General features: G+C 61.6%; 3 protein-coding genes across 6 annotated transcripts; 1 reads left to right on the top strand and 2 right to left on the bottom strand.

Annotated features, from left to right (window-relative positions):
- Nucleotides 1-113: 113 nt before the first annotated feature.
- Nucleotides 114-8,142, bottom strand: BORCS8 (BLOC-1 related complex subunit 8). Its single transcript, XM_040537224.1, has 5 exons — nucleotides 8,025-8,142; nucleotides 6,535-6,647; nucleotides 2,140-2,204; nucleotides 1,635-1,742; nucleotides 114-652 (listed from the first exon to the last, which is right to left on the bottom strand). Exons 1-5 carry the CDS (start codon nucleotides 8,059-8,061, stop codon nucleotides 610-612), a joined length of 366 nt encoding a protein of 121 aa, XP_040393158.1. The 5' UTR covers nucleotides 8,062-8,142; the 3' UTR covers nucleotides 114-609.
- Nucleotides 8,143-8,165: 23 nt separating this feature from the next.
- Nucleotides 8,166-13,584, top strand: RFXANK (regulatory factor X associated ankyrin containing protein). Of its 3 annotated transcripts, none has more exons than XM_040537219.1 (10): nucleotides 8,166-8,302; nucleotides 8,882-9,096; nucleotides 9,341-9,418; nucleotides 10,132-10,212; nucleotides 10,493-10,558; nucleotides 10,729-10,829; nucleotides 11,839-11,964; nucleotides 12,448-12,514; nucleotides 12,752-12,832; nucleotides 13,198-13,584. In XM_040537219.1, exons 2-10 carry the CDS (start codon nucleotides 8,889-8,891, stop codon nucleotides 13,254-13,256), a joined length of 867 nt encoding a protein of 288 aa, XP_040393153.1. In that variant the 5' UTR covers nucleotides 8,166-8,302; nucleotides 8,882-8,888; the 3' UTR covers nucleotides 13,257-13,584. The 3 variants fall into 3 exon arrangements, with proteins under 3 accessions (XP_040393153.1, XP_040393154.1, XP_040393152.1); XM_040537220.1 differs by lacking the exon at nucleotides 8,166-8,302 and adding an exon at nucleotides 8,318-8,492; XM_040537218.1 differs by lacking the exon at nucleotides 8,166-8,302 and adding an exon at nucleotides 8,350-8,393 and having other exon boundaries at nucleotides 12,752-13,584.
- Nucleotides 12,237-16,294, bottom strand: LOC121059970 (nuclear receptor 2C2 associated protein). 2 transcript variants are annotated; one of them, XM_040537222.1, is made up of 6 exons: nucleotides 16,241-16,294; nucleotides 15,518-15,610; nucleotides 15,339-15,429; nucleotides 15,146-15,251; nucleotides 14,747-14,814; nucleotides 12,237-14,547 (listed from the first exon to the last, which is right to left on the bottom strand). In XM_040537222.1, the coding sequence occupies exons 2-6, from the start codon at nucleotides 15,556-15,558 to the stop codon at nucleotides 14,431-14,433; spliced, it is 423 nt and encodes a 140-aa protein (XP_040393156.1). In that variant the 5' UTR covers nucleotides 15,559-15,610; nucleotides 16,241-16,294; the 3' UTR covers nucleotides 12,237-14,430. The 2 variants fall into 2 exon arrangements, with proteins under 2 accessions (XP_040393156.1, XP_040393157.1); XM_040537223.1 differs by having other exon boundaries at nucleotides 16,230-16,291.
- Between the last annotated feature and the right edge of the window lie 6,958 nt (nucleotides 16,295-23,252).

Genomic DNA, 23,252 nt, shown 5'->3' with positions numbered 1-23,252 from the left:
CCAACTCTGCGTGTCTTTGTTTTGCTCCGCGCCCTTTGAAACAAGCAGAGCCAGCAGGCTCCAAGACCCCCCAGCCTGAGCGAGCAAGAGGGGAAGGTTTGAGACAGAACTTGTTTGTTTTGCCTTTTTATTATTGTTCTCACTAAGACCAAATTCAGCACTTCCTGGCACACACATGAAAAACTCTCCTCGCAGAATGCCTCCTGAACAAAGCTGAAGTGTGCCTACATTAAGTCTTTACACAGCCACCTACGAAATACTGAAAGCAAGACCTAGTTTTTTCTGAGATACTTCTGTGGCCAAGAGGTAGAGAGAAAAATGCCTCGTAGCAGTCTGCCATCAGAAAGAACTGGAAAGGACAAATGCAGAACCACCCCGCTTCCCTTTTGCAGAACAGTGTGGAAAGAGACTGCCCCACAAAGGCAGTCCTGACCCCAGGAGTAGGATTTGCCTGCTCAGGTGCAGCACCTCGTTACTGGGAACAGCGAGGCAGGCAGGCCTCTGTGCGGCTTCACAGACTGAGCGGAAGGTTTCTTATTCCTCCACGTGGTCGGTGAGCATGGAGCTGGGCTGGAGAAGAAGGCAGAGGACAGCCAGTCTTGTCCAAAATCAGGAACTGGCTGGCGGATTCTTGGCTTGTGGGGCAACAGTGCTGTAAAAAGAAAGAGACAGTCATGTCCAGCAGGCAGGCAGGACGTCAGCAGCCATGGGAATGTGAAGAACCAGGGGAGCCCTAAAATAAAGCCTCACTGCTCGGAGCAGGAGAGCTGCTTAGACAAGCACACCTTTCAGCGCGCTGTGCAGGCTACGGAGCAGCACACAGCAGCCCCCATGGGCGTCAAGACAGCAATCTTCAGAGCCACACCACCGCAAAAACAAACAAAAACAACTCTAAAAATGCTCTGTTAGGGCTGCGCAGTGTGACCCTGCTGCACGGGCAGCTGGGAAAACACAGAACCTGCACCAGAAATGTCTAAAGCAGAGCCATGCTGCAGAGACGGAGGCGCTTTGTCTGCTGGGGTGGTTTTATCAGGGACGGGCACCCTGTTCGTGGTGAGCACGGGCATTTGGGAGTCTTCTCACTCCTAAGCAATCAGACTCCAATCCCAACACAGTTCTCAGGAGAGACAAATACACTGGACTCAGACAATCTGCTGGAAGATGTTTTAGTAGCTGTAGCTCAACTGCAGGCATACAGAAATGCATAATCTTTCTGCCACATCTGTCAGCACCACTAATCTCTAAGGGACTCTCCTCAGAAAATCCACATAGATGACAGAGTACCAAAGGCAGCCTCTCACCTACTCCATCTCAGTAGCATCATCGCACTCCAAATGCCTTTAACACAACAAATATTTAATGTATTACAGAACCAAACATCCCTTTTTAAATAAGGAAATAAATTATTTTCCAGTTACCCTTTTGTAAACAAGATTATTTGCTTCCCATGGCAAACAAAGCCAGAAAATCACTGCAAGGCAAGCAGCACGCTCTTATAAATAACAGTCTGGAACCACATTACTGAGATAACCGCTTGGCGTGTTTGTACTGGGCTGGGTTACGTCACCAGAGCCTCTGTGAGCCAGAACGGGCGCCCAGATACACGGGCAGGTCGGTGCCAAGCCCCTCGCTACCTGCGGCCCTGAGCAGCGTTCAGCTGGTCCTTCATGGCGATGGCGTGCTTGAGCAGGCTGTCGATGCTCTTGAAGTACACGCTGCTGTCCGTCATGTTCTTTATGGCACTGAAAGCAGAGAGGGGATGGAGGGAGGAGGACTGGTTAGTATTGCCACATGTGGCGTGGTTTTAGAGCCCCCTGCCTTGGCAGAGAGGACTGCGAGGAAGACACCTCAGCTTTAGGCAGTGCTCTGCAGCTTCAGACACTAAATAGGTAGGGGGTGGATTTCCTGCAGGAGCCTGGCAGTTCTGCATTGCACACGCAAGTGGGGAAGAGCGGGCACCTCGTCAAAGCGAAGCCCCCGAGGTTCGGAGAGCTCTGCCTGCACCCTGAGCCTCCCACCCCAACCGCTCCTTCCCGGCTCACACCGGGAAGGTGCCAGCGAAGCGCAGGCCGCTTTGTTTCCAGCCCCAAACCCGTGCCGCTGAGCACAGCCCCTCCTGCTTGGAGAGGTCTGCCGTACCTGCAGGCGTACTCCACCGTGTAGATGGCTCCTTGGCTTTGCTCCTCCCAGCTCTGCATGTCGGACTGCAAGAGAAGAGCAGGCAGCGTTGGGCACGCACGAGGTAGACGCAGCGGCGCGCTCTGCCAGCCCTGCCCTACCGAGGGCTTTGGCTGCTTTTCCCTAGAAGCTGAGCTTGGATCCCATCTCCTGCCTGACAGCCTGTGACGCCCCCGACAGCCTGTGACGCCTGGCTCCGGGTGCCAAGCCCCAGCATTTAAAAGAGACGTTTATTGTGCCTATTTCTGGAAGGGCTACTGGTTCGGGCCAACGCTTTGGATGCTCTGGCCAAATTCCCCTTGTTTTCAGATGTGCCCGCGAGGCAGCGAAGAGGCACGGTAAGGCAGGCTGCAAGCAGCCAGCAGCTGCCCGAGTGCACAGGACCGGCTGGAAGTGCCAGCGAAATCAGACCTCCTGGTGGGCCTGGTCCAGGCTCTGAACTAACCCAGCCCCCTCCTCCCCAGCCCCCCACGCAAACCCAGATGAAACAGTTTATTCTGCAGCGCTGAAAGCTCTCGTTTCACCAGACCTGCTACTCCGTTCTCACAGCCACAAGCCTCCCAGTCCTGCAGTCTGCTCTGAAACTCTGCTATCTGATCCCAAGCAGCACTCAGCACCGTGCCCTTCTTTTTACGAGCTCGGAAGAAGCCCCGGGAACCCCACATGAGTTCAGGAACTACACGCAGTTCTGGCATGGCACGTAACCGCATGCTGTAACTCCAAGGAAAGGGAAAACCAAGCGAATACACAAATTACAATGAAAGCGCAGCTCGATTCAGAGGTGTAGCTCAATAGATAACTATTTCCAAAGTCCTTAAGTAGCTTGGGCACTCTTGAAAATATGTTCTCATGGGAGCTAATTCTCAAGTCTATTCTGTTGGGTCTAGTTACAAGGCAGAGGAAATCCAAGGGCCCCTTTCTGTGACTGAAGGAGGTCGGGTAGGAGCTTGGAGTGCGTCCAAAATCACTTCTGCTGTTCAAAGCCTGTCCTACATCAGGACGCTTGACCACATAGCTCTAAAGCACAAAAGAAACAAGCCTCTACATGCAGTGCTCTAGGCAGTTCTCCGCAGGAGAGGGTACTTCGGCCCGGGACTCACAACCCCACAAGCCGTCCTGCAGAGACCGCGCTTGCTCCACAGTCCGATCACGTTTTCACAACCGTATCTGTTGCTGAGAGCAGGGTTTGCGAGCAGAGGCAGCTGCAAAAGGCACAGATACGTCCTGCAGCTCCTCAGCCTGTTCGCTCCAAGAGGTGCCAGACGATCTTTAACAACCATTTAGAGCCCAGCATCGCGCTGGCTCAGCCGCACGTGGCACCAGAGCAGCGCTCTCAGACTGCCCTCGTGAAAGGAGGCTCTGTCCCACGACGGGCAGGAGACCCCACGTAACAAATTACCAGCAGCATTTCTTCCACCTTTTCTGGACACTTTGAAGCACTGACTGTCAGCCCGCAAAGCCCAGCACAGGGTGAGGGCACGGGGACAGAACTGGAGCCAGAGATGGTGGCTACAAAGCTCCTATGAACAAGTGGGGACGACGCAGTCTGCTCCAACAGCAGCTTTTCCGTGGTCCTGCCACTTCTGAGCACCGGCAGATTTTAATCATTTCCCAGTATCGGAGCCAGTGATGTCCATTCCCAGCATCCCCACCTCTTCCCGGGAATGCGATGCCCTTAATTAGGAACAAAAAGCCTCTCCCTAGAGCTCCCGACTTCTTAATCTTTCCTTGATGTCCTTTCTTGAAATTCCCAGGATGTGCCCTCGGATGCAGTTTAAGAGCTAAAGCCAGCTATTAATATACAATAGCACTAATGACATAGCACTGCTGCCGGGCGGTAAATTAACGAGGAGATCTAAGTTCTCCAAAGACCAGGGGAAATCCAGACAGGCTGCTCTGTGTGGAGCAGGGCTTAGCAGCGCAGCCACGGCACGTGGGGGCAGCGAGGGCCTCGCATCGCGCTCCCTCTTATCAGCGAGGTGCTAAATCTGCCTGGAGAGTTTCAGATGGTGAGGGAGGTATTAAGATTATTTTCAACCAAATCAAAGAAAGTTGCTTGTTGTAAAGGCGTGGAGGTGACCTTCTCCTCGCCTAAACTTTTCCTCCCAGCTCCCTCCCTCCCAGTTTTTTCCTAGGTTTAATCCCCTGGGAGTTTTAAAGGCTGTGTTTCAGGAGAACTCGGCCAGCCGGTGACAGAGCTGCCGCAAGGCTGAAGGAGAGCTGGAAACCACCAATAAATCCTGCTTCCTTCATGCGTTACTTACACCTGGGGAATAAATTACACGAGAACGGATCCGCACAGACCGCTCCTTTTTCTTCTTTTCCGTTCCGAGGAACTAAAACCACCCTGCTCTAATGCCTTTGCTCTGAGGTAGATAAAACCTGACAGCGCCTTCACGGTGCGCAGCCCTGCTGACACCCTCCTGTTCCAGTGCCTTGCCGCAGAGCCGACGGGCTCTGGCAGAGCGACCCAAAATATCCCCCCCCCCCACCTAACTGAACGCTCCGCCGTGCCAACGGCCCCGTCAGGGCACCGAGCACGTCCCTCTCCCCGGGGGTTTGGCCGCCTGGGCTGAGGGGCTTGGCAGGCACAGCCTGGTTGCTGCAAGCTGCAGAGCCTGGAACTGGGATAAAATGAGAGCGGGATCAAGAACAGAGGGAATCTGACCACAAGGCCCGTCCCAGCAGCCTGGCAGCGCAGGCTACCAGCACGAAGGAGAGCAAGCTCCCAACCACGATGTTGCAGCCTTTGAAAAAAATGAATACGGGTGTGGATGAGGCTGGAGGAGATGTCACCACCAGCGGCTCTGCGTCCCGTTGTTCCAGCCGCAGCAAATCACCTCCTTACCGTTTTCTTCCAGCCCTCGCCACATCGATGCACTAGTAAACGCAAAGGCAGGAACCAAAAAAGAATGGCTCAGAAGCTTTGCCCTGACCTGCACCGCCACTGCAGGAAGCACGGCACGCTCCTCCTCGTGCAGCGAGGCCACCGCTGCCCCAGCCGGGAGGGCAACCCAGGGCAGGAGATGCTGGGAGGCTGAACACGAAGGCGGCAAAGGCCAAAGGAGACCGACGCTTGTGCTGGCTGCAGTCACACGGGGCCACACGGCGTGCTGGTATTTGCCGCCGGCGTCCACAGGACGGCACATGAAGAAGGTGGGAAGCAGCAGCAAGTTGGGCTAAAAAGGAGAACTCTCTGCAGCAAGCTGATAACGGCGACGAGCCCGTCTAGCAGGGAAAATGAGAGCACCAAAGGTTGTCAGAGATCCTGCCCGGCACAAACCCCGCTGCCTAACAACACGCTCCGTGTCCAGCGCGTCCGCCCGGCTGTCGCTTCCATTTGCGCTGCTGCGTGGCCCCTCGCCCCCGTCCCCGTTACAAACCGCGCCGCGATGGAAACTGATCTCTTCCCTCCGCATGACTTGTCATACAATTTGCTCAATTTCCTTTTGTTCCGGACACATTCCCCGAAACCGGGACGGTCTCGATTAAATGAAAGCAAGTGACAGCTCAGGAATAATACTAGAAACCCGTCTCCTGCATCCCGGCGATGCAATCGGATCGGCGTGTGCTATACGTACGCATACATCTCTATATACCTACCGCTGCACGCAGACACGTACAGAAAATGTTAATAAATAATTGAATAATAAAGCGTCACAATCCAGGTTAATTTGGAAACTAGGGCTGTAAAGCAAAGGTGAAAAATGGGGCCTGACAGTGCATTAGCATAGACATGAAGCAGTAATCTATTCATGAGACATCACCCCTAATGAATCATGACTGGCAGAACAGGGAGAAGGACAACAAGGCTGGCATTAAAGTGTCTCTGCTCCGTGCTCTGGAGGGACGTAGGAACACAGCTGTGAGATGCGATTCATTATCCTGCCTTGCCTTGTGCGGGCTCCTCGCACTTGTTTCTTCCCACTCCCCCTTCCCTCCTCTCGCCCTCCTCCCTATTTTATGTAGGAAATAAAAATCTTGCAGTGTAGCCAGGGGTAATAAGATTTAACGTCTGCCTCCTCCCCCCTCCCCGTACAAGACAGGCTGCTCATTTTTCTTTGTCTCCGCACGCAACTCCAGTGCTGGGAGCTCGGGGACGAGGTTGGCCTGGAAAGTTTCACCCGGGGTCTGCAGATGAACGTGCAAAACCCCCTCGGCCCCTCCAGTTCGGGCTGAGCAGGGTCCCGCAGCACCTCACGCCCTCCCAGACAACGCCTGTGCCCCCAGGGCTGATTCCCTTCCTCCTTCCCCATCCCCGAGCGGGGCTGGGATAGGGACGATGTAGCAGCTCAGGAAAAGAGCTCGAGTCTGGCTGTGTCTCAGGTCCGGAGGCCGAAGCGAAGCCCGGCTCACCTTGTGTTGAGCGAGCTCTGGAAGCGATCTCCTGACGTGCTCCTGGAGGCGGTAGAGCGCCACGGAGGGCTCGTTGGCCAGGACGTACATGCTCTCCGTGAATTTGTCCGTAACTGCAACGAGAGAAGCCAGAGTTAGGGAAAGCGGGGAGCAGCGGGGAGGACGGCGGGGTTGGAGGGGCTCCCTTGGGGCCTCTGAAGGCCGTGGGGGCTGGGGGGTCTCAGAGAGCCCCCGCTGCAGCCTCCCACACCCCAGCTGCTCAGCGCCCTGCGGGGACCGCTCCGGGAAAAGGCCCCGACTTCCAAAAGCGATGCCGTGACAGGGGAAAAGAGATCAGAGCAAAAACCCTGAATGTTTCGGATCGCCAGCCTGTTAACAAGGATGTGAAGGCAACGCCCTGGCAGACAGCAGCTCGCCTCCCACCCTTCACACCACAGCGACGAGCCGGGCACCGGGTGGACACAGATGGTCCTGGGACGTTGCCGGCCCCAGCAGCTCTACGCCAGCACGGGTTTGTCCTGGTTTTGAGGACCGGGCCACAGTCGTGGGGCCCTTTCTGAGCAATCCGAGGTGGCCACGGGACAGCGGGGAGCAGCAGGGGGCTGGTGGCTTGGCCATCTCCTGGTCTGGGGGCTCCGAGTCTCAGCCCGGCCCCAGCCCCTGGGCTCTCCTGCACCTGAGCTGCCCCCACTTTAGGGTTCTTCTCCTTCTCCCTCCAGACACCCACCCCAAGGGACACCCCAAAAGCGCCCACCAGCCGAGGCAGCGGCCAGGGGGGCTCGGGCAGGGCCGGTGCTGCCCCCAGCCCCCCAGTTCCACCCCCCCCGGACCCCGTCCCACCCTCACCCACGCCCTTCCCCAGGCTCCCACGCAGGAGCCCCTTTCGGGCGGCCGTTTCCACAGGCTGACGGCTGCGTAAACCTCTCGGGTTTACGAGGTTACCTCGGTTGGCACCACTATTTTATTTTATTTTATTTTATTTTATTTTATTTTATTTTATTTTATTCTATTTATTTATAACGACTCCACTGCGTTACTGTCCGGTTTTCCGCCCCGTCCCCCCCGTCTCAGGGCTTTTGTTCCGCCGACAGCTGCTGGAGCCGCGACAGAGGCGGCCCCGCCGGCCTTCTGAAGGCGACCGCGACCCAACGCCAGCCTCTGCGTTGCCCGCAGTGCCCTGTCGCGACATGTCGTGCCCTGCCCTGTCATGTCGCGCCCTGCCCTGTCACGGCCCCGTGACGGCCAACCCCACGGCGCCCCGTGTCGCGGGCTGCTTGCCCCTCCTCTCTCCCGCCCCGCAGGGCCCTATCGCGACATGCGCCGTCACCGCGGGGCCCTATCGCGACGCGCGCTGTCACTGCGGGGCCCTGTCGTAACCAGGCCTGGCGCGACTGGGCGACACCGGGCCGCGCCGGTACCCCCGTGCCGTGCAGCAGAGCCCCGCGGGGCCGCTCCCGGTGTCCCCCCCGCGCTGCCGGTGCCGCTCCGACCTTTCTTCACCTTCAGCTGCATCTCGGGCTCCTCCATGCCGCTCCCGCCGCTTCCTCTTCCGCCGGTGCCGCCGCTCCCCGCCCCGGTCGGGAACCGAGCCCCCGGCACAAGCGTTCCGCCTCGCTCCCCCCCAACCCAAAACCCGGGGTTCCCCCCCCCCCCAAAAAAAAAAAAACAAACAAACTGGGGTCCTCCCGAAAAAAGACTTGGGGTCTTTCCCCCAAAATCTGGGTCCCCCCCAGCCGTTAGCGGAGCCCCGGACCGCGGCCCCGAGCAGGTAACCGCCTCCTTCCTCCGCCGGGCCTGGAGGCCTCGGGTGGGCGCAGGCCTCGCCCCCCCCCCCCCGCTCCTCCTCCGGTGTCACCGTGTTGGGGACAGCACCGAGACCCCCCCCGGGACCCCCGCGCCCCGCCAGGGCCCGAGGAAGGGGGAACCGAAGGGGTTCCTCACGGGGACGGGGGCTGGGGGTGAGGCCAGGCCTGTGGGGACAGCTGGGGGGCTGCCGGGGGGAGGGGGGTGGCCCCTTGGTGCTGGGGGCAAAGAGGGGCCCAAAATTAAGGGGAGCGATGGGCGCGTGTGGGGACGGGGCGGCCTTCTCCCCACGATGTCCCTTTGTGTCCTGGGGGATGTCCCTGCTGTTTACCCTTCTTGATATGGTTGCGGGGTGGTTCCCCCACGGAAGGTTTTGACCCCTTCTTAACCTGGTTGCGGGGCAGTTCCCCCATAGAAGGTTTTTTCCCCTTCTTCACACGGTTGTGGGGCAGTTCCCCCATAGAAGGTTTTTTCCCCTTAACACGGTTGTGGGGCAGTTCCCCTGAGGAAGGTTTTCCCCCTTTTTAACACGTTTGTGTCGCAGTTCCCCTATGGAAGGCGAAGAAGCAGCCGCTCGTCTCATGGAGGCTCCCCTGAGTGATGAGGACGCCCAAGAGCTTCCAGAAGAGGGTGAGAATGGAGCTGAAGGAGCAGCGGCCGCGGAGGAGCTGACTGGGACTGGGGACACAGAGGATGGGGGTGTCCCCGTGGGGCTCCTGCGGCCAGACAGGGACATGTTATGCTCCAGCTCTGTGGACGGTGAGTGCTGGGGGTGGCAGGGCGGTGACAGCTGACACAGGGCATACACAGCACCAAACCCTCCAGGGGAATTCAGACAGGGAAGGAGCCTGGTGAAAGCAGCTTTCCTGCACCCCCCTGCAGCAGTAGGGGTGGCTGTGAGGTGCTTGCCGTGTCAGTCAGGTCTCGCTGTGCCACATGTGGAGCCCAGCCTGCTCCCCAGGAAGTGGCACTAAGGTCCCTAACAATTATCCTTGTTCTGCAGGTGGAGCAAATGCTCTTCTGAAGCCCTCAACTGCCTCGATGGACAGGCAGAGGAGCACTGAGCTCTCAGCCCTTGACAGTGAGTATTGCAGAGCCTGGTGTTCACAGATCCTGGTGCGCAGCCCCAGTGGGAGACGGGCGTGGGAGAGGTCATCTGCTTGCAAAGGGATCTCTCACCCCACAAAGGCAGCTGGAAAAAAGTCTTTTACCACTCTTGGTCCATTCCATAATGCAGCAAGACTAAGTCCAGATCTAAGCCTTGCTGATGACTTGTGTTGGCAGTGAGAGGTCGCTGCAGCTCCACACAGAGGAACTGGAGTTTGTAAAGTCTTTCTCTATGCTTTCCTAATTAGACTACGAATCGCTTGTTGAAAATACATCCAGGTTTTCAAGTGGAGCTCTTCATGCGTAGGAAATACGAGGATGAACTTGAGTGCATCCCCAGGCTGTCCTCTGCAGTATATCGTGTGCAATTATGCCATTAATGCAAGATCCCTGTCTCCCGTGGTGGCCCAGATGGACTGTGCCCCTCCTTGGGCAGCTTGGGGCTGTTTTATCTTCCCTGCTCAGCTGTTGGTCCCCGCACGCTGGTCAAACCTCGATCCCCAGGCTCTTCACTTGCAAGGGGATAATTCCTTTTGTGCAGAGCTCAGTTCTGACAGGAGGGAACAGCTTCGGATAAGTGACATTAGGCTGACAGGAGTTCTCATGAGGCACTTGGCCTCGAGTCAGCCTGGTTCCTCGCTGTGCACGGAGGAGATGTTCCGTGACTCTCTCCTCTCTCTGGAACAGGCTTCCCCCTGAAGCACTCGAACACGCTGACGAACAGGCAGCGCGGCAACGAGGTCTCGGCCCTCCCAGCCACGCTGGACAGTGAGTACAGCTGGGCACATCGCGCCGTGCGCCTCGCGCTGCAGACACGGGGATGCAGAGGGCGCAGCGGGACGGTAGGACTGGAGCCTCCCTCCATCTGCTGCTGTCCCTCTGTTCTCAGCGTCTGCAGAAAGGTGTTAATTACCCACTGGGGTTTTGGGGGTTCAGATGGGTGCTGTTTGGTTATCACCTGCAGGCACTTGCAAGGCTCCCCCTTGCAGACGATGGGCGCTGAGCTGGGAAACATTTTGTCCTGATGGTTGAATTCTCTCTCCCCTAGCGCTGTCCGTTCACCAGCTAGCTGCCCAAGGTGAGCTCAGCCAGCTGAAGGAGCATCTTCGGAAAGGTACGTGTCTTTGGGATCTCATCCCAGGTCATGCAGAGTCCTGCCAGCTCACGCAGCACCCTTTGATAAACCCTTGGCTTAGTTTTACAGCCTTTGCTGGGTTTACAGCGGGGAACAGGAAGCAGAGGGGCTTTGACCTTCCTATTTAAGATGTCTCTGTTTTTGTGCAGGTGAGAACTTGGTAAATAAACGTGACGAGAGAGGTTTCACGCCACTGATCTGGGCTGCAGCCTTTGGAGAGATCGAAACGGTCCGTCACCTGCTGGAATGGGTAAGGTCACGCTTGTGCAGTGCCTTGTTAATGAGAAACTTCCCAACTCCAACCCCAGTGCCTGCCAAAACGTCCAGCATCGTCCTGGTGCCTCAGCCAGCCTTTCCCCCGGCACCAAACAGGACATGTTCGCAGAGCTAATGGCTCAGACGCTGCCAGATGCTCCCCGTCAGGCTGTGGGCTAAGTCAGGAGCACGAAGAGCCTTATCTCACAGCTAGCAATAACTGTTTGTAATTAAATATCTGCTTATTGGTAATTTGAGATCAGACTTACCACTTGGGCCCTGTAATCTGCCCGTAAATGCGCTCGCTGAGGTATCATTGCAGTTAATGAACTCATTGCTGCATCGTCCTCAAGTGCTGGGCCTGCAGCCAGGGGCTGCGTGGGGGTGAGCAGGAACCAGGTCCTTGTGTGCTCCGGATGAAGGTGCTCCCCAAAGCTCTGTCCTCGTGTGTCTGCCCGTCAGCACGTGCTCATGTTACGTAAACACTGGCCAAATGCTGGCTCCGTTAGCAGCAAAACTGCAGCTTGTTACCGGAAAGACAAACAGAACCCCAAATAAATGAGGGGCTACGTTGCTAAAGGATATAATGAAATCCAGGAGAGGTTCGTGGCTAGCAGAGCTCAGAGGACAGGGCAGGTTTTTAGGTAGAGGACTAACAAAAGAGAGGGTGGACGTTGTCCAGGCACCTCCAGACAGGGCCAGTAATGCTGTTACTGGTGATGGGAGGAAGGACTGAGTAACAGAAGCCATCAGGCTTAGCTGAGCGACACTGGAGAAGGGCTTTTAAGTCCTCACCTGAGACATTTGTTGATTAGAACATGCCTGGTAAGGACTTTGGGAAGGAGAGGTCGCTGGGACTGGGGGAGCGCTCTCTTCCCCATGAGGCTGAGGACCTGGCTCCACAATCAGCCAGCCCAGGGCATTCCGCAAGGCTGTGCCAAGCTCCCAGGTTCTCAGCAGTGCTCCTTCACCCAGCGGGGCTAACATCTGTGCTGTCTCCCCAGGGTGCTGACCCCCACGCGCTGGCGAAGGAGCGGGAGAGCGCCCTGTCCCTGGCCAGCATGGGCGGCTACACCGACATCGTCATCATGCTGCTGGAGAGGAACGCGGACATCAACATCTACGACTGGGTGAGTGCTGCTGCGCGGGCTGCGAGCGACACCAAGCCCCAGACGAGGCTCTGCAAAACTCATTTTAAAAAGCAGCAGCGAGTTCACATCGTTCCGGGCCGAGCCAGCAGCAGTGCGTTTCTCCTAGCTGCTTCCCAGGCTCGCAACGCTCGTTTACGTGCTCATGCAGTTGTTTCGAGAAATTAATCTAGATAATAATTTTAAATGGTTTCCTCGCTTGCTCACACTGGTGATGTTACCAGCCACAAGGAAACTGCACTCAGAAATTAAGGTTGTCTTTGAAATTACAGTTATTTTATTGCGTACAGAGAATAAAACCTGCGCAGAGCCGCTCTGCAAGGAAACACTCAGCCCGGAGCTGGGAGAGGGTAGAAAGGGGAGCCCAGCGGGTCAGGGATCGACCGCTCTGGGAGGAGCGGGAGCTGTGTGGGCACAGCCCTGTGCGAGGCCAGCAATGACACAGCCCCTTCCCTTTCCCTGCAGAACGGCGGCACTCCTCTGCTCTACGCCGTGCGCGGCAATCACGTCAAGTGTGTGGAGGCCCTACTAGGTAACGGGGAAGATCTGCGCTTAATCCTCGGCCTCGAGTTGTGGCTTGTCGGTAACCGCCTTGGGGACAGAGCGTGACGTGCCCGGGGGGAAAGACTGAGCAGCCTGGGGGTGTCACGGGGCGCTGCCCGGCCAGGAGGGGCGCTTTTTGGGGGTCTCCTCGCCCTGCACCGGCCCCAGAGGGGACGCCGTGTCAGCAGGGGCACGCTGCGCCCTGACTGCCACTGCCTGCTTGCAGCTCGCGGTGCCGACCTGACGACAGAAGCAGATTCTGGCTACACCCCGATGGACCTGGCCGTGGCCCTGGGACACAAGAAAGGCAAGTGTCCCTTCCACACGTGGCAGGGAGACCTGACTTCCCTCCGCAGCAAGCCTACAGGCAGCTCCCAGCCCAGCTCAGGGCTTTCTTTGACCTTCCACCACAGCTCCCTGCTCTGCCATGCAGAGAAACCAAGCCAGAGAAGTCAAACTAGGTCCTGTTCCCCTTGCTCCCCCTCCAAACGAGAGCTGTGCTGGCAGCGGGACTGGGACAGGGGAGATGGGCCCCTGCAGAAAGGGATTTTCCAGCTTCCCGTTGGAAAACAGGAGCCAAACAGTGACCAGGTCCTGCCCACAGCAGACCTGGGTTCTAACAGGCTTGGCTTCCCTGGGTTTCATCTCTCTCCCTTCTCTTCCCCTCATTAGTCCAACAGGTTATTGAAAATCACATCCTCAAGCTATTCCAGAACAAAGGGTTGGAGTGACAGTGGTTCACGCTGCACCGCTGCAGCACCAGCGCTTCTCCTGGCCGACGCAGGGCTCTCCTCTGGGACCAACGTGGCCTGACCCAGCGGTCCCAAAACGGGCAGCAGCACCACAATGCTTCGAGCAAGGAGCACGTGGAGGAAGCTGTGAACCAACCGCCTGGCCTCGGCGGATTTATGCCACTCCGGGAAGGTGGCACGGCCTCGGTGCCTCGCACCCGGGGACACTCACTCCTCAGGGCGGCTGCATTTCTGCTCCCTCTGGGCTCGGCTGCTTCGTGCGTGCATTCAAGTATTGCATTCTTTGGAAGTAAACTCTAAAAGCAGCCGTGTGGAGCCCTGTCTGTTACCTCAGTTGCATCCCCCTGGTCTGTCACAGCAGCCAGCCCCCGATCCCAGCACCAGCTAATAGGGAACTGGACCAACCAAGCTCTTTGAGGCTGGCACCCTCCCGGTGTCCCCATATTCCTCTCCAGAGCTGCCTCACTGAAGAGCGTGGCTCCCTCTTGCACCTGTAAACTTGCCAAGCCCTCCCTGCACGCAGCCCTGTAACCAGCCGGGGAAATACCCATGGGCATGGAGCAAAATCCTGCAGGAAACATCACCCTGCCAGCCAGGAACACAGCACGGCCCCGGCCAACAGCTGAGCCCGCGCTTTGTGAGCCTGCAAAGAGCTGCTCCGAGCAGCTCCGGGGTGGTTACCAAAGGGGGGAGACAGCCAGAGTCCCCAGCACGAGGAGTGAGCAGCTTCTCCTCCTCTCCCCCGCCCAAACCAGGCACCAACATCACGGCAGCAGAACCAAAAACAGGGCTGGGGCAGGGCAAACCCCACAGGGCCCCGTCCTGGGGTGCCTCTGGCCCAAAGAGCAGCCGGGAAGGAGCTGGGGGCCACCACCACCGTTTATTCAGCCGGCTGCACGGGCTGCGTTCCCCCCCCCCCCCTCAAAAAGGCACCAAAGGTGGCTTGCAAGTCCAGCACGTGGATCTCTGCTTGAGCGTCCCTCCTGCGCTGCCGGGGGGTGGGGTCCCCTCTCCATCCATCAGCACTTCGGGGCGCAGTTGGGGGCAGCGCACCCCTGCTGGCAGCGTTTGCTGTCCCGTTTCTCCCCATGCAGCAGAGCCCCTGGGGGGGGGAATGAGGGTGCTGGGAGAGCAGCCCCCCCCCGCCGCTGCCCTACAGCCTCTCCCCCAGCACCCTGAAGTGGTACACCACGATGCGCCCAAAGAAGTCCGTGCTGTTCTCAAAGGTGATCTTCAGCTTATCCAGAGCCGTCTCCTCCACCTGGAATCTGTGCGGGGCCCGTAAAGGAAAAGAAAAAAAACAAAAAAACACAAACAAAAAAACACAAACAAAAAAAAAACCAGGCAGGGGGACACCCCAACGTGGGGGAGACCTGTTTTAGCAGCAGCAAAGTGCCACCAGGCACCTGCAGGATTGTCACCCAGAGACCTCAACAGCAGCTCTGTCGCCGCGCCGTGGCAAAGGATATCTGCATGGCGTTAACGTCCTCGGGGTACAGCTCGGATATTTTCACCAGTTCTTCGCCCGTTCTGCAGCCTGTGGGGCGTAAGGGTGGAGGCAGCCGTGTGGAGGTGCTGGGGGAGCCCTAGATGACTGCTGCGGGCTCAGCCACCCCCAAAATCCTCCCTGCGTGGCTCTGCTGCAGGGCTGGGAGCGGCGGGTTTGCCACCTGATGGGCGAGGTTCCCAAAGTGTCCTGGAGAACCCCGGGTCCTCGCTCCGCACCCCCTTCTGCTCCAACCCACGGCCCCAAGCTCCCCTGGAGTTTCAGGAACCGCTAACAAACGGCTTTGGGCCCTACAACAAAGCTCTGCAGGATCCAGGCGTGGATAAAGGGAACCAGAGGCACCCCACGAGCAGCTCCTCACCTTCCAGCGTGCACAGCCGGCTGGAGAACCCCCCCTGGAACTGGATGTGGAGCTGCGAGACCTTGACGGTGCGCGGGAAATCCAGGGCGACCCACTGGCGCGCGCCCTGGAGGCAGGAACGACACCGGGGCTCCGTCAGGGTGGGGACAGCGGGGTTTTTAACGCGGGCACGGCTCCCACCCTCACCCCCTACCTGGTCCGAGTTCCAGCACGTCTCCTCGTTGGCATCAAACATGTGCTTCTTCCCAAACTGCTTCACGTCCCGGTTCAGCACGGAGCTCACCCTGCGGGGACACGCGTCACCATCCCGGGGACACGATGGGGACGGCGTGGCCCCGGCACCCCCCTGTCCCCTTGGGGACCAGGACTCACCGCGTGGCCGTGTCGGCGCAGATCAGGGGCTCCGTGGGCATCGCTGGGTGTGGGGAGACGGGATCGGGAACGGCTGCAGGGTATAGGGGGCACCTGGAGGAAAATTGGGGGCACCTGGGCAGGGCTGCGGCACCTGAAGGGACGTCCCAAGCAGCAGTGGGGACGCCTGGGTGGCAACGGGGACACCTGGGCAGCAGTGGGGGCACCCTGGCATCGCTTGGGACCCCTGAGCAGCGCTGGGGACCCCCAGGAGAAATTTGAACCCCGAGCACATTGGGGACCCCCAGTAGAAACGGGAACTCTAAGCAGCCTTGCGGACCCCTAAGCAGTACTGGGGACCCCCGATCCACAGGGGGGACCCCCAATAGAAATGTGAACCCCGAGCACGCTGGGGACCCTATGGCACCTTTGGGGACCCCTGAGCAGCACTAGGGACGCCTGGCCAGGCCTGGGGACCCCCGGAGAGCATTAGGGACCCCCGGACAGCTGGGGGGGGGGGCACCCAGTAGCAATGGTGACCCCCCAAGCACCCCCGCCGCGCCCTGCGCCCCCATCCTTTGCCTCCCCAACGTCCCCCAGCCCCGCACTCACCCCACGCCCCCCCCCCGTGCCCCCAGCCCCGCACACGCCCCGTGCCCCCCCGTGCCCCCTCGCCCCACACTCACCCCATACCCCCCCCCCCCATGCTCCATGCCCCCTCTGCGCCCCCAACCCCGCACTCACCCCGTGCTCCCCCCCCGTGCAGGAAACGGCGCGGCCGCTTCCGTGGGGCCGGGCCCGCCCCCCCCCGCCCCCCCCCCCGCGCCCCGCCCCCCCCCCCCGCGCCCCGCCCCCCCCCGCGCCGCCAACCGGGGAGCGGCCTTGGAGGCGGGCGGGCAGCACCCCCGCAGCACCGGTGGGGGGCATTGGGGAGGGCACGGGGGGAAAGCGGGGCGGGGGGGGCCCCACGCGGCACCCCGGGGGCTGGTGCTGCACCCCCATGGGGGGGGCCGAGCCCCCCCCTGTTGAGGGCTTCAGTGGGGACCCCACGCTCCTGGGTTTGGGGGGGGGGGGGATTTGCACCGCCCCCCCCCCCCCCACCCAAGGGGCTGCACAAGGTGGGCAGGAGCCCCCCGCACCGAGCGCTCCGGGGGGGGGCGTGCACCCCCCAGAGCCCCCCGGGGGGCTGCAGCCCGGCGCTGCCCCTGCGAAGGCTTCGTGCCCCCCCCCTCCGGCGTCGCCCCCCCACCCCCCCCCCGGCCCCTGCTCGGGGTTTGGGCTCCGGGGGTGTCCCCGGCCGGTGCCCTCCTGGGCCGGCTCTGTAGGTGGCACTGGCGGAGCGCGGCTGAGGGGAGCGGCCCAGAGGCGCTGCGGGGGGGGGGGGGGGGGGGGGGGCAGCCGGGTGCGGGTGTGTGCGGGAATCTGGCGGCCCGGGCACCCCTGCGCACCCCGGCATCGCTGCACGGGAGCAGCCCGATGGCGGAGCTACCCCGCACGCTCCGGCATCCTCACGCACCCGGCTGTGTGCGCCAGCGTCCCTAAAGGCGCCGGCATCTCCGTGTGCTCCAGCGGCCCTAAACGTTCAGCGTCCATAAAGGTTCCAGCATCCCCACGTGCTCCAGCACCCCTAAATGTTCCTGCACCCCTAAACGTTCCGGCATCCGTAAAGGTTCCAGCATCCCCACGTGCTGTAACATCCCCATGTGCTCCGGCATCCCCAAATGTTCCAGAACCCCTGTGTTCTCCAGCATCCCAATGTGCTCCAGCACCCCTATGTTCTCCAGCTTCTCTGTGTGCCCCGGTATCCCCACGTGCTCCAGCACCCCCAAATATTCCAGCACCCCTGTGTTCTCCAGCATCACCAGCATCACCAAGGCCCCAGCATCCCTGCGTGCTCCAGCGCCCGTAAATCTTCCAGGATCCCTAAATGTTCCAGCATCCCCACGTGCTCCAACACCCCTGTGCTCTCCAGCATCCCGGTGTGCCCCAGCATCCCCGCGTGCTCCAGCATCCCCAAATGTTCCAGCCCCCCTGTGTTCTCCAGCCCCCCTGTGTTCTCCAGCACCCCTCCATGCTCCGGCATCCCTGCTCAGGTGCGTCCCTACGCTGGAGCACCCCTGCACACCCGAAGCAGCCCCCCTGCAGCCCCCCCCCGCCGGCCGTGCTGGCGGGGGCCTGGCCGCTGTGCGGGGTTGAGCTGCGCACCCCGAGCCTCCGAGGGAGCAGTGGGGAGCCTGCAGCAGCTGTGCGGGGAGAAACAGCCCCGCTCACACACACGCACGCACGCACTCACGACAGCTGCTTAAAATTATCCTTCGCAAGCATATGGTGCTGCTGCGCTTGCCCACGGCCCCGGGGTCTTTGTGGGTGCTCGGCGAGGCTGCCAGCCCCAGCCCTGCGGTGTCCCGCGTCCCCTGCCAGCCCTCACTGCCACTTTACTGGGGGAGGTGACAAAAGCCAACGGCACAGCGGCGGTCTGCAGCCCTCCCGAGCCTCCCCGGGTGTTTGTCTGCCAGCATGAGTCACAGCGACCGCGCTGAGGCTGCCTCTGAGCTCAGGCAAAAGCAAAAATAAAACCAGGCGAGTGCTGCAAAGCCTTCACCTCCCCCCCCCTGCAGCACGGCTCTGCGCCGGCACGCGGGGCCTGGGGGGCTTCGTCCTCCCGGCTCGGCCCCCCGCCAGGGCTGCGCGCACGCGTGTGCACGCTGGCACACATATGCACGTGGGTGCCACCGAGGACACACACCTGCATGCCCGTGCACGAGCATGCATGCGACGGCGCGTGCAGGCACACGCGTGACGCACGCTGCACCTTCCTCCTCCTCCCTCCCCGAGTTTTGCCTGAGAAATTGGGTCAGGAACACGGGAGCCTTAATTGTCACTCGGCTAATCGCACGGTGGGGGACAGGTCTGCTATTTCTGCCACCGCAGCCCACGCCTCCTCCCACCCGCATCTTCCCCGGCAGCGTCTCTGCTCCGAGCGGGGCAGACCGAGCTGCTCCCCGCCTCGCTGCAGTCCCCTTGCCCTGGGGGGCACCGGGATGGTGACTACCCCTCTGCCACCGCCCCTGTCCCCATCTCTGCCTGCTCAGCACCCCGTGTCCCCTGGGTTCTTCGTCCTTCTTCGCCCTCCTCGCTCTCGAGGAAAGGCCCGGGCGGGAAGCGCGGATATTTTGCCGTGGCCCAGAGCAGCTTGGCTCGCCCCAAGGGGGGACTTTGCCTTTTGTAAAAGCCCATAGAAAAGGCTGCTGAGATGAGAAACCAGGCACCGGCACGGAGCCAAGACCCCGCTCCCACCAGGCGAGACCCCCCCCCGTGCCGCCCCGTAGGGTGCCGGCCCGGCGCAGGAAGCGGGTGCCGGCGCCTTTTGTGCGGCGGGGTGGCAGCGTGTGAGTTTTTGCTGAGCAACCCCGGCTGGCGCGGGGAGCCGCTTCCGAAGAAGAAGCGGGTGTTGTGCCCTTTGCAGTTAATTACTTGCGGCGATTGATTTCCACTTCCGTGTAAACGCTGGGGATTACCGGTGAATGCGGCACAGGCGCTATTCAGCGCCGCGGCCGCCCTGCCCGCCACAGGGCCCTGCCTGTTCTCCCGGGGGATGCGATGCTGCCTTCATCCCCTCCGCCGTGCCGGGGGGGGGGTGCTGGGGGCGAGGGGGCCGGGAAGGGCAAGGTTTGGCACCGCCGCCTGCCGCCGCGTGGCCATGGGCTCGGTAATTGGTGCTGAGGGGCAGCGTGGTGGCATCTGCGCGCTGGGAAGGAGCCGTGCAGGGCAGCGGTGAGAGCACTGCTCCGGGAGGAGGCAGAGGAAGGGATGTAATTATAATTATCTCGTTACAACCAGCCACCAACCTCCCAGCGAGCACCCTGCCGGCCGGAGCTAAGGGTGCTGGGCGCCCATGGTGCTCCTCAGCACCACGGGGCTGCTGCCCTCTGGGCCCGGGGGCTGCCGGAGAGGTGACACATCAGCCGGGAGCAGGTGTCGGGGATGAGGTGCCACTAACGAGCCTGGTGCCGTTAACGAGCCTGGCTCTGCTAACGGGCACGCTGCTCGGAGTACCCGCGTGGGCAGGGCCAGGGGGGCAATTACCGCCAGGGCTAATAAAGCAGCGCCACGTCCAGCCCTGCTGCTGGTTATTGCCGGTGCCAGAAAGGGGCTGAGGAGGGGTGAATGTCAGCTGGACCCGGGGGGGGGGACACGCGCACAGCGTGCCCAGCCCCGCTGGCTGCTCCCCCAAATCCCCCCCGTGCTGCAGCCAGGGCAGAGGTGCAGGATTGGGCCCCTCTCTGCAGACTCTGAGCTGGTGGCGCTGCCGCCCCAGGGAGTCCCCAGAGGAGGGGACCAGGCTGGGTCACGGCCCGTGTCCCTCGTGTCTCCTTTGGGGGCCGGGTGCTGGCCGGGTCTGGGCTGCCGGCAGGCCGAAGGGGGAAGGGAAGGAGGCAGTTGTCATGGAAACAGAAAATAAAATCAATTCATCCTGCCGGTGGGTTCGCAGCGAAGTTGTGCTTGGCCAGGGCAGGGTACCCCATCCCCGGGCACGGCACCCGTGGTGGCCCCCAGCCCGCGGTCCTCTCCGTGCCCCCGTCACCCTGCCCGGGTCACGGCACGGGGCAGTTTGGGCCAAAATCGGGGAGGGTTCTGGGAGCAGCTGGGGCGAGCCGCAGGGCTTGGGGACAGCGTGGAGGTGGCTCCGTGGCACCAGCGCCAGGTCTCATCCTGCCCCCTCCGGATCAGCCCCCGGATCGGGGTGTCCTGCCCCGCTCCAGCCCCAGCGCCAACATCACAGCAGCATTTTTACCAAGCCCAGGTACCGGCTGCGGCTTGCCCGGCATCCTGGCCCCGCAGAGCCGTCCGTCCATCCGTCCGTCCGTCCGTCCTGCTGCCTGTCCCCGTGCCAGCGCCCCGAGCGCTGGCCCCAGCTGCGGTGGCAGGGGCCTCATTACGGAGCCGCTCTCCCAGTGAATGTGGCAGCTCTCCTGGAACGGGCTTCATTAGCCGGAGGCGGACCTGAGCGGAATAACAAGCGGCTCGCCGGGGCGCCGGACGGGGTCCCCACGCGCACCCCGGGGGACACGGCCGTGCTCCGGCTTGGCCACGTCCCCTCTCTTGCGGTCCTCAGCGGGAGGCACGCCTGGCTGAGACCTCCCAAACTCGTGCCACGTGTGGCTCCCGGTCGCTTTGCTGTCCTTGGGGGCTGTACCGGAGCGGGAAGCTCTGCCGTGGGGTCACCCCAACGCCGGTGCCGTGCCGGTGTCCCCAGGGGCAGCGACGGGTCCTGGCCTTTGGTGGCTGGAGCCCCTCGCCCCTGTCGTGCACCTGCACGCCCGCGGCCGCCTCCCTGGTGCCCTCCCCGCATCCCTGTCACAACAAAGGAAAACATCTTTGGATGGAAACTGCGGGAGGGTCGTCACGGCAACACTGCTGCAGGATTTCACCAGAAACCCATCGTTCCAGCTCAAAAAGGCGCTCCTGGTCCCTGCTCTCTTCGTCGGTGCAAAACTGGACGGGGCTGGGGATGAAGCAGAGCGGGACCAAGGTGCAGAGTCACCTAAGTGCCACCAAGCCAGGGGGCACCCAGACTGTCCCTGGCGTGGATGGGGACATGGGGCGCAGCGGGGACCCCGTTGGACAGCTGGGAGCAGCTCGGGGCAGAGCTGCCGGTGCCCAGCCAGGCAGGACGTGCAGTGGAGGACAGGGCAGAGGACAAGGATGGGCTGGTGCTGCCGCTGGGGAACCCTAAGTCCGACCCCAAATCCCTTTCCCCCAAAAACGATGGGGAATCGGGGCCATCCCTCCGTGCCACGTGGAGCTGCATCTCCCACCCCATCCTGCCAGGCCGGACAGGAGGGGATGGACACAAAGGGACATCGGGGCTTGGCCGCAGGCCAGGGGAACCCCACGAATTCACCTCCTGCCCTTAGGGACCGGCTGGAGGGCGCAGCCCCGAGCTGGTGGGGGAGCCGGTACCCGCCGCCGTCCCGCCATGGGCTGCGCTCCCCGGGCACGGAGCAGCTGCCAGCGCGGGGAGGAGCGCGGGGGGAGCGGTGTCTATTAAATCCTCATCCATAAGCCGCGCTGGCTGGTGTCTGTTATGACATTTATCTCCACTCGAGAGGAGAGCTCCGATAACTCACTGCCGGCACCTTCGCTCAGCAAGACAAATGGCCGGCGGCGTTTCGGCCACGCTGCCCGCGGGGCCGGGGCTGCCCACGGGGCTCGGTCCTCGTTGGGCTCCGGCACAGCCATCCTGTGGGCGCAGGGGGGGGTTTGGGGGAGAAATCCCCCCACTGGGGTGTGCTGCCGCTGTTAATTCCCAGCTGGGAGAGGGGAAGAAGTGGCGCTGTCCCTGGGCGTGCTGTGAAATGCAGAGGGAGGATGAAGGGCTTGCCATGGGTGCGGGACCAAGAGCATCCTCACCCCGAATGGTGCTGAGCTGGTGCTGGGTCAGCATTTTGGAGCTGGCCTCATCCTGCTGAGCATGGCCAAAGGTGCGGCCTCGAGCGTGACCATCCGTGCTCACCCACGTCCCCATGCCGGGCCACCCCGTGTCCTGCCAGCCGCTCTGGGGACACGGAGATGGAGCAAGACGGTGCACCCATGGGTGCCCTTTCCCCCAAGACGATGAATTGGAGACCTGTAGGGTGGCACCACCCGACACCTGGGTGCTCAGCAAGCGGGGGCAGCACGGTGACGGCACCGGGTCCTTCTCCCCAGTCCCACTTGGCAAAGGCCCCGTGGCCGTTAACCCCTGCCGCCTTCCCCCCGCGCCCGGGCACCTTTTGGGGCCGTGGCCGCCAGCTGCAGCGGCAGAAAGGAGGGGAACAGAAGGGCTCTGTGGCAGGGGCTCACAAAAGGCAGGAAGCGGCGCCTGGGCCGCGAAGTCCCGCACAATGGAGTCGGAAATGAGAACTTTGCTCTCGGGTTTCCGCGGGCCCATCCTATAGATGCGGAAGAGAAAGGGCGCCCGTCTCCGCCGGGGCGCTGCGCCGGCCGCTGCCAAGTCGCGGGAGACAGGGCGGCTTTCTCCATTCAGGCCGGCAGGTTTTGGGGGGGGAAAAAGGTGCCCCCCCTCCCCCTCCCCCTCCCCCCCCAGCTCGGTGACAGTTTTCCCCTATGTTGGGGGTGACTTCTGGCATCGCAGCTTCCGAGCATCTCTCCCGCTTTATCGGGGCTTTTCCCAGGCTTTGTCCGCCCTCAGCACCTTCCTTCCTGCATCCTCAGCATCCTCCTGCATCCTCAGCATCTCCCACCCGATGTGGGGCCGTACAGGGGTGCGGGGGGGGGGCTGGAAGGTGCTGGATGCAGCCTGCACAGCTTGGCAGGGATTTAAGGGGGGGGCAGGAAAAGTGCCCTTCATCTGGACCTCCCCCCCCCCCCCCCCAAAAAATGCCCAGAGCCAGCCGGTCCCCATGCAGGGCTGGGGTGGGGTGCGCCGCACGTGGGAAGGGGGCTTCTGGGCCGAGCAGCGATTTTGGGGTGCAGAGGGGCCGGAGGATGCCCCCCGCTTTACCAACACCCTAAAACCCACCGGGTGCCAGCACAGGGATGCCGGGGGTGCAGTGCCGGGGGGCGAAACGGTGGGGGGGGGGGGCCCAGAGGTCCGGGGGTGCTCCCCATCACTGGGACCCCCCCAAACCCTCTCCATCCTCGGCGGCGGGGGCTGCGGTGCGGCGCCGGGGGGGCGGCTCCGCTCTCGGGGGAGGGGGCGGCCCCTCGGGGGCGGAGGGGGGGGGGGGGGGCGGCCCCGGTTTGGGGGGTG

Source organism: Cygnus olor, chromosome 26 (genome assembly GCF_009769625.2).
Source record: "Cygnus olor isolate bCygOlo1 chromosome 26, bCygOlo1.pri.v2, whole genome shotgun sequence".
NCBI classification, from domain to species: domain Eukaryota; kingdom Metazoa; phylum Chordata; class Aves; order Anseriformes; family Anatidae; genus Cygnus; species Cygnus olor.
This window is presented reverse-complemented; position numbering and strand designations above follow the sequence as displayed.

What these genes read in the sequence shown, in the direction of transcription:
- BORCS8 (XM_040537224.1), bottom strand. Translation starts at nt 8,061, where the DNA reads ATGGAGGAGCCCGAGATGCAGCTGAAGGTGAAGAAAG. An exon ending in GCAGCTGAAGGTGAAGAAAG is followed by an intron (nt 6,648 to 8,024) that starts GTCGGAGCGGCA and finishes CTCTCGTTGCAG; the next exon opens with TTACGGACAAATTCACGGAG. An exon ending in AACGCTGCTCAGGGCCGCAG is followed by an intron (nt 653 to 1,634) that starts GTAGCGAGGGGC and finishes TTCTTTTTACAG; the next exon opens with CACTGTTGCCCCACAAGCCA.
- RFXANK (XM_040537218.1), top strand. Translation starts at nt 8,889, where the DNA reads ATGGAAGGCGAAGAAGCAGCCGCTCGTCTCATGGAGGCTCCCCTGAGT. An exon ending in ATGCTCCAGCTCTGTGGACG is followed by an intron (nt 9,097 to 9,340) that starts GTGAGTGCTGGG and finishes CTTGTTCTGCAG; the next exon opens with GTGGAGCAAATGCTCTTCTG. An exon ending in GAAGGAGCATCTTCGGAAAG is followed by an intron (nt 10,559 to 10,728) that starts GTACGTGTCTTT and finishes GTTTTTGTGCAG; the next exon opens with GTGAGAACTTGGTAAATAAA.
- LOC121059970 (XM_040537222.1), bottom strand. Translation starts at nt 15,558, where the DNA reads ATGCCCACGGAGCCCCTGATCTGCGCCGACACGGCCACGCG. An exon ending in CGTGCTGGAACTCGGACCAG is followed by an intron (nt 15,252 to 15,338) that starts GTAGGGGGTGAG and finishes TCCTGCCTCCAG; the next exon opens with GGCGCGCGCCAGTGGGTCGC. An exon ending in AGGACGTTAACGCCATGCAG is followed by an intron (nt 14,548 to 14,746) that starts ATATCCTTTGCC and finishes CGGGCCCCGCAC; the next exon opens with AGATTCCAGGTGGAGGAGAC.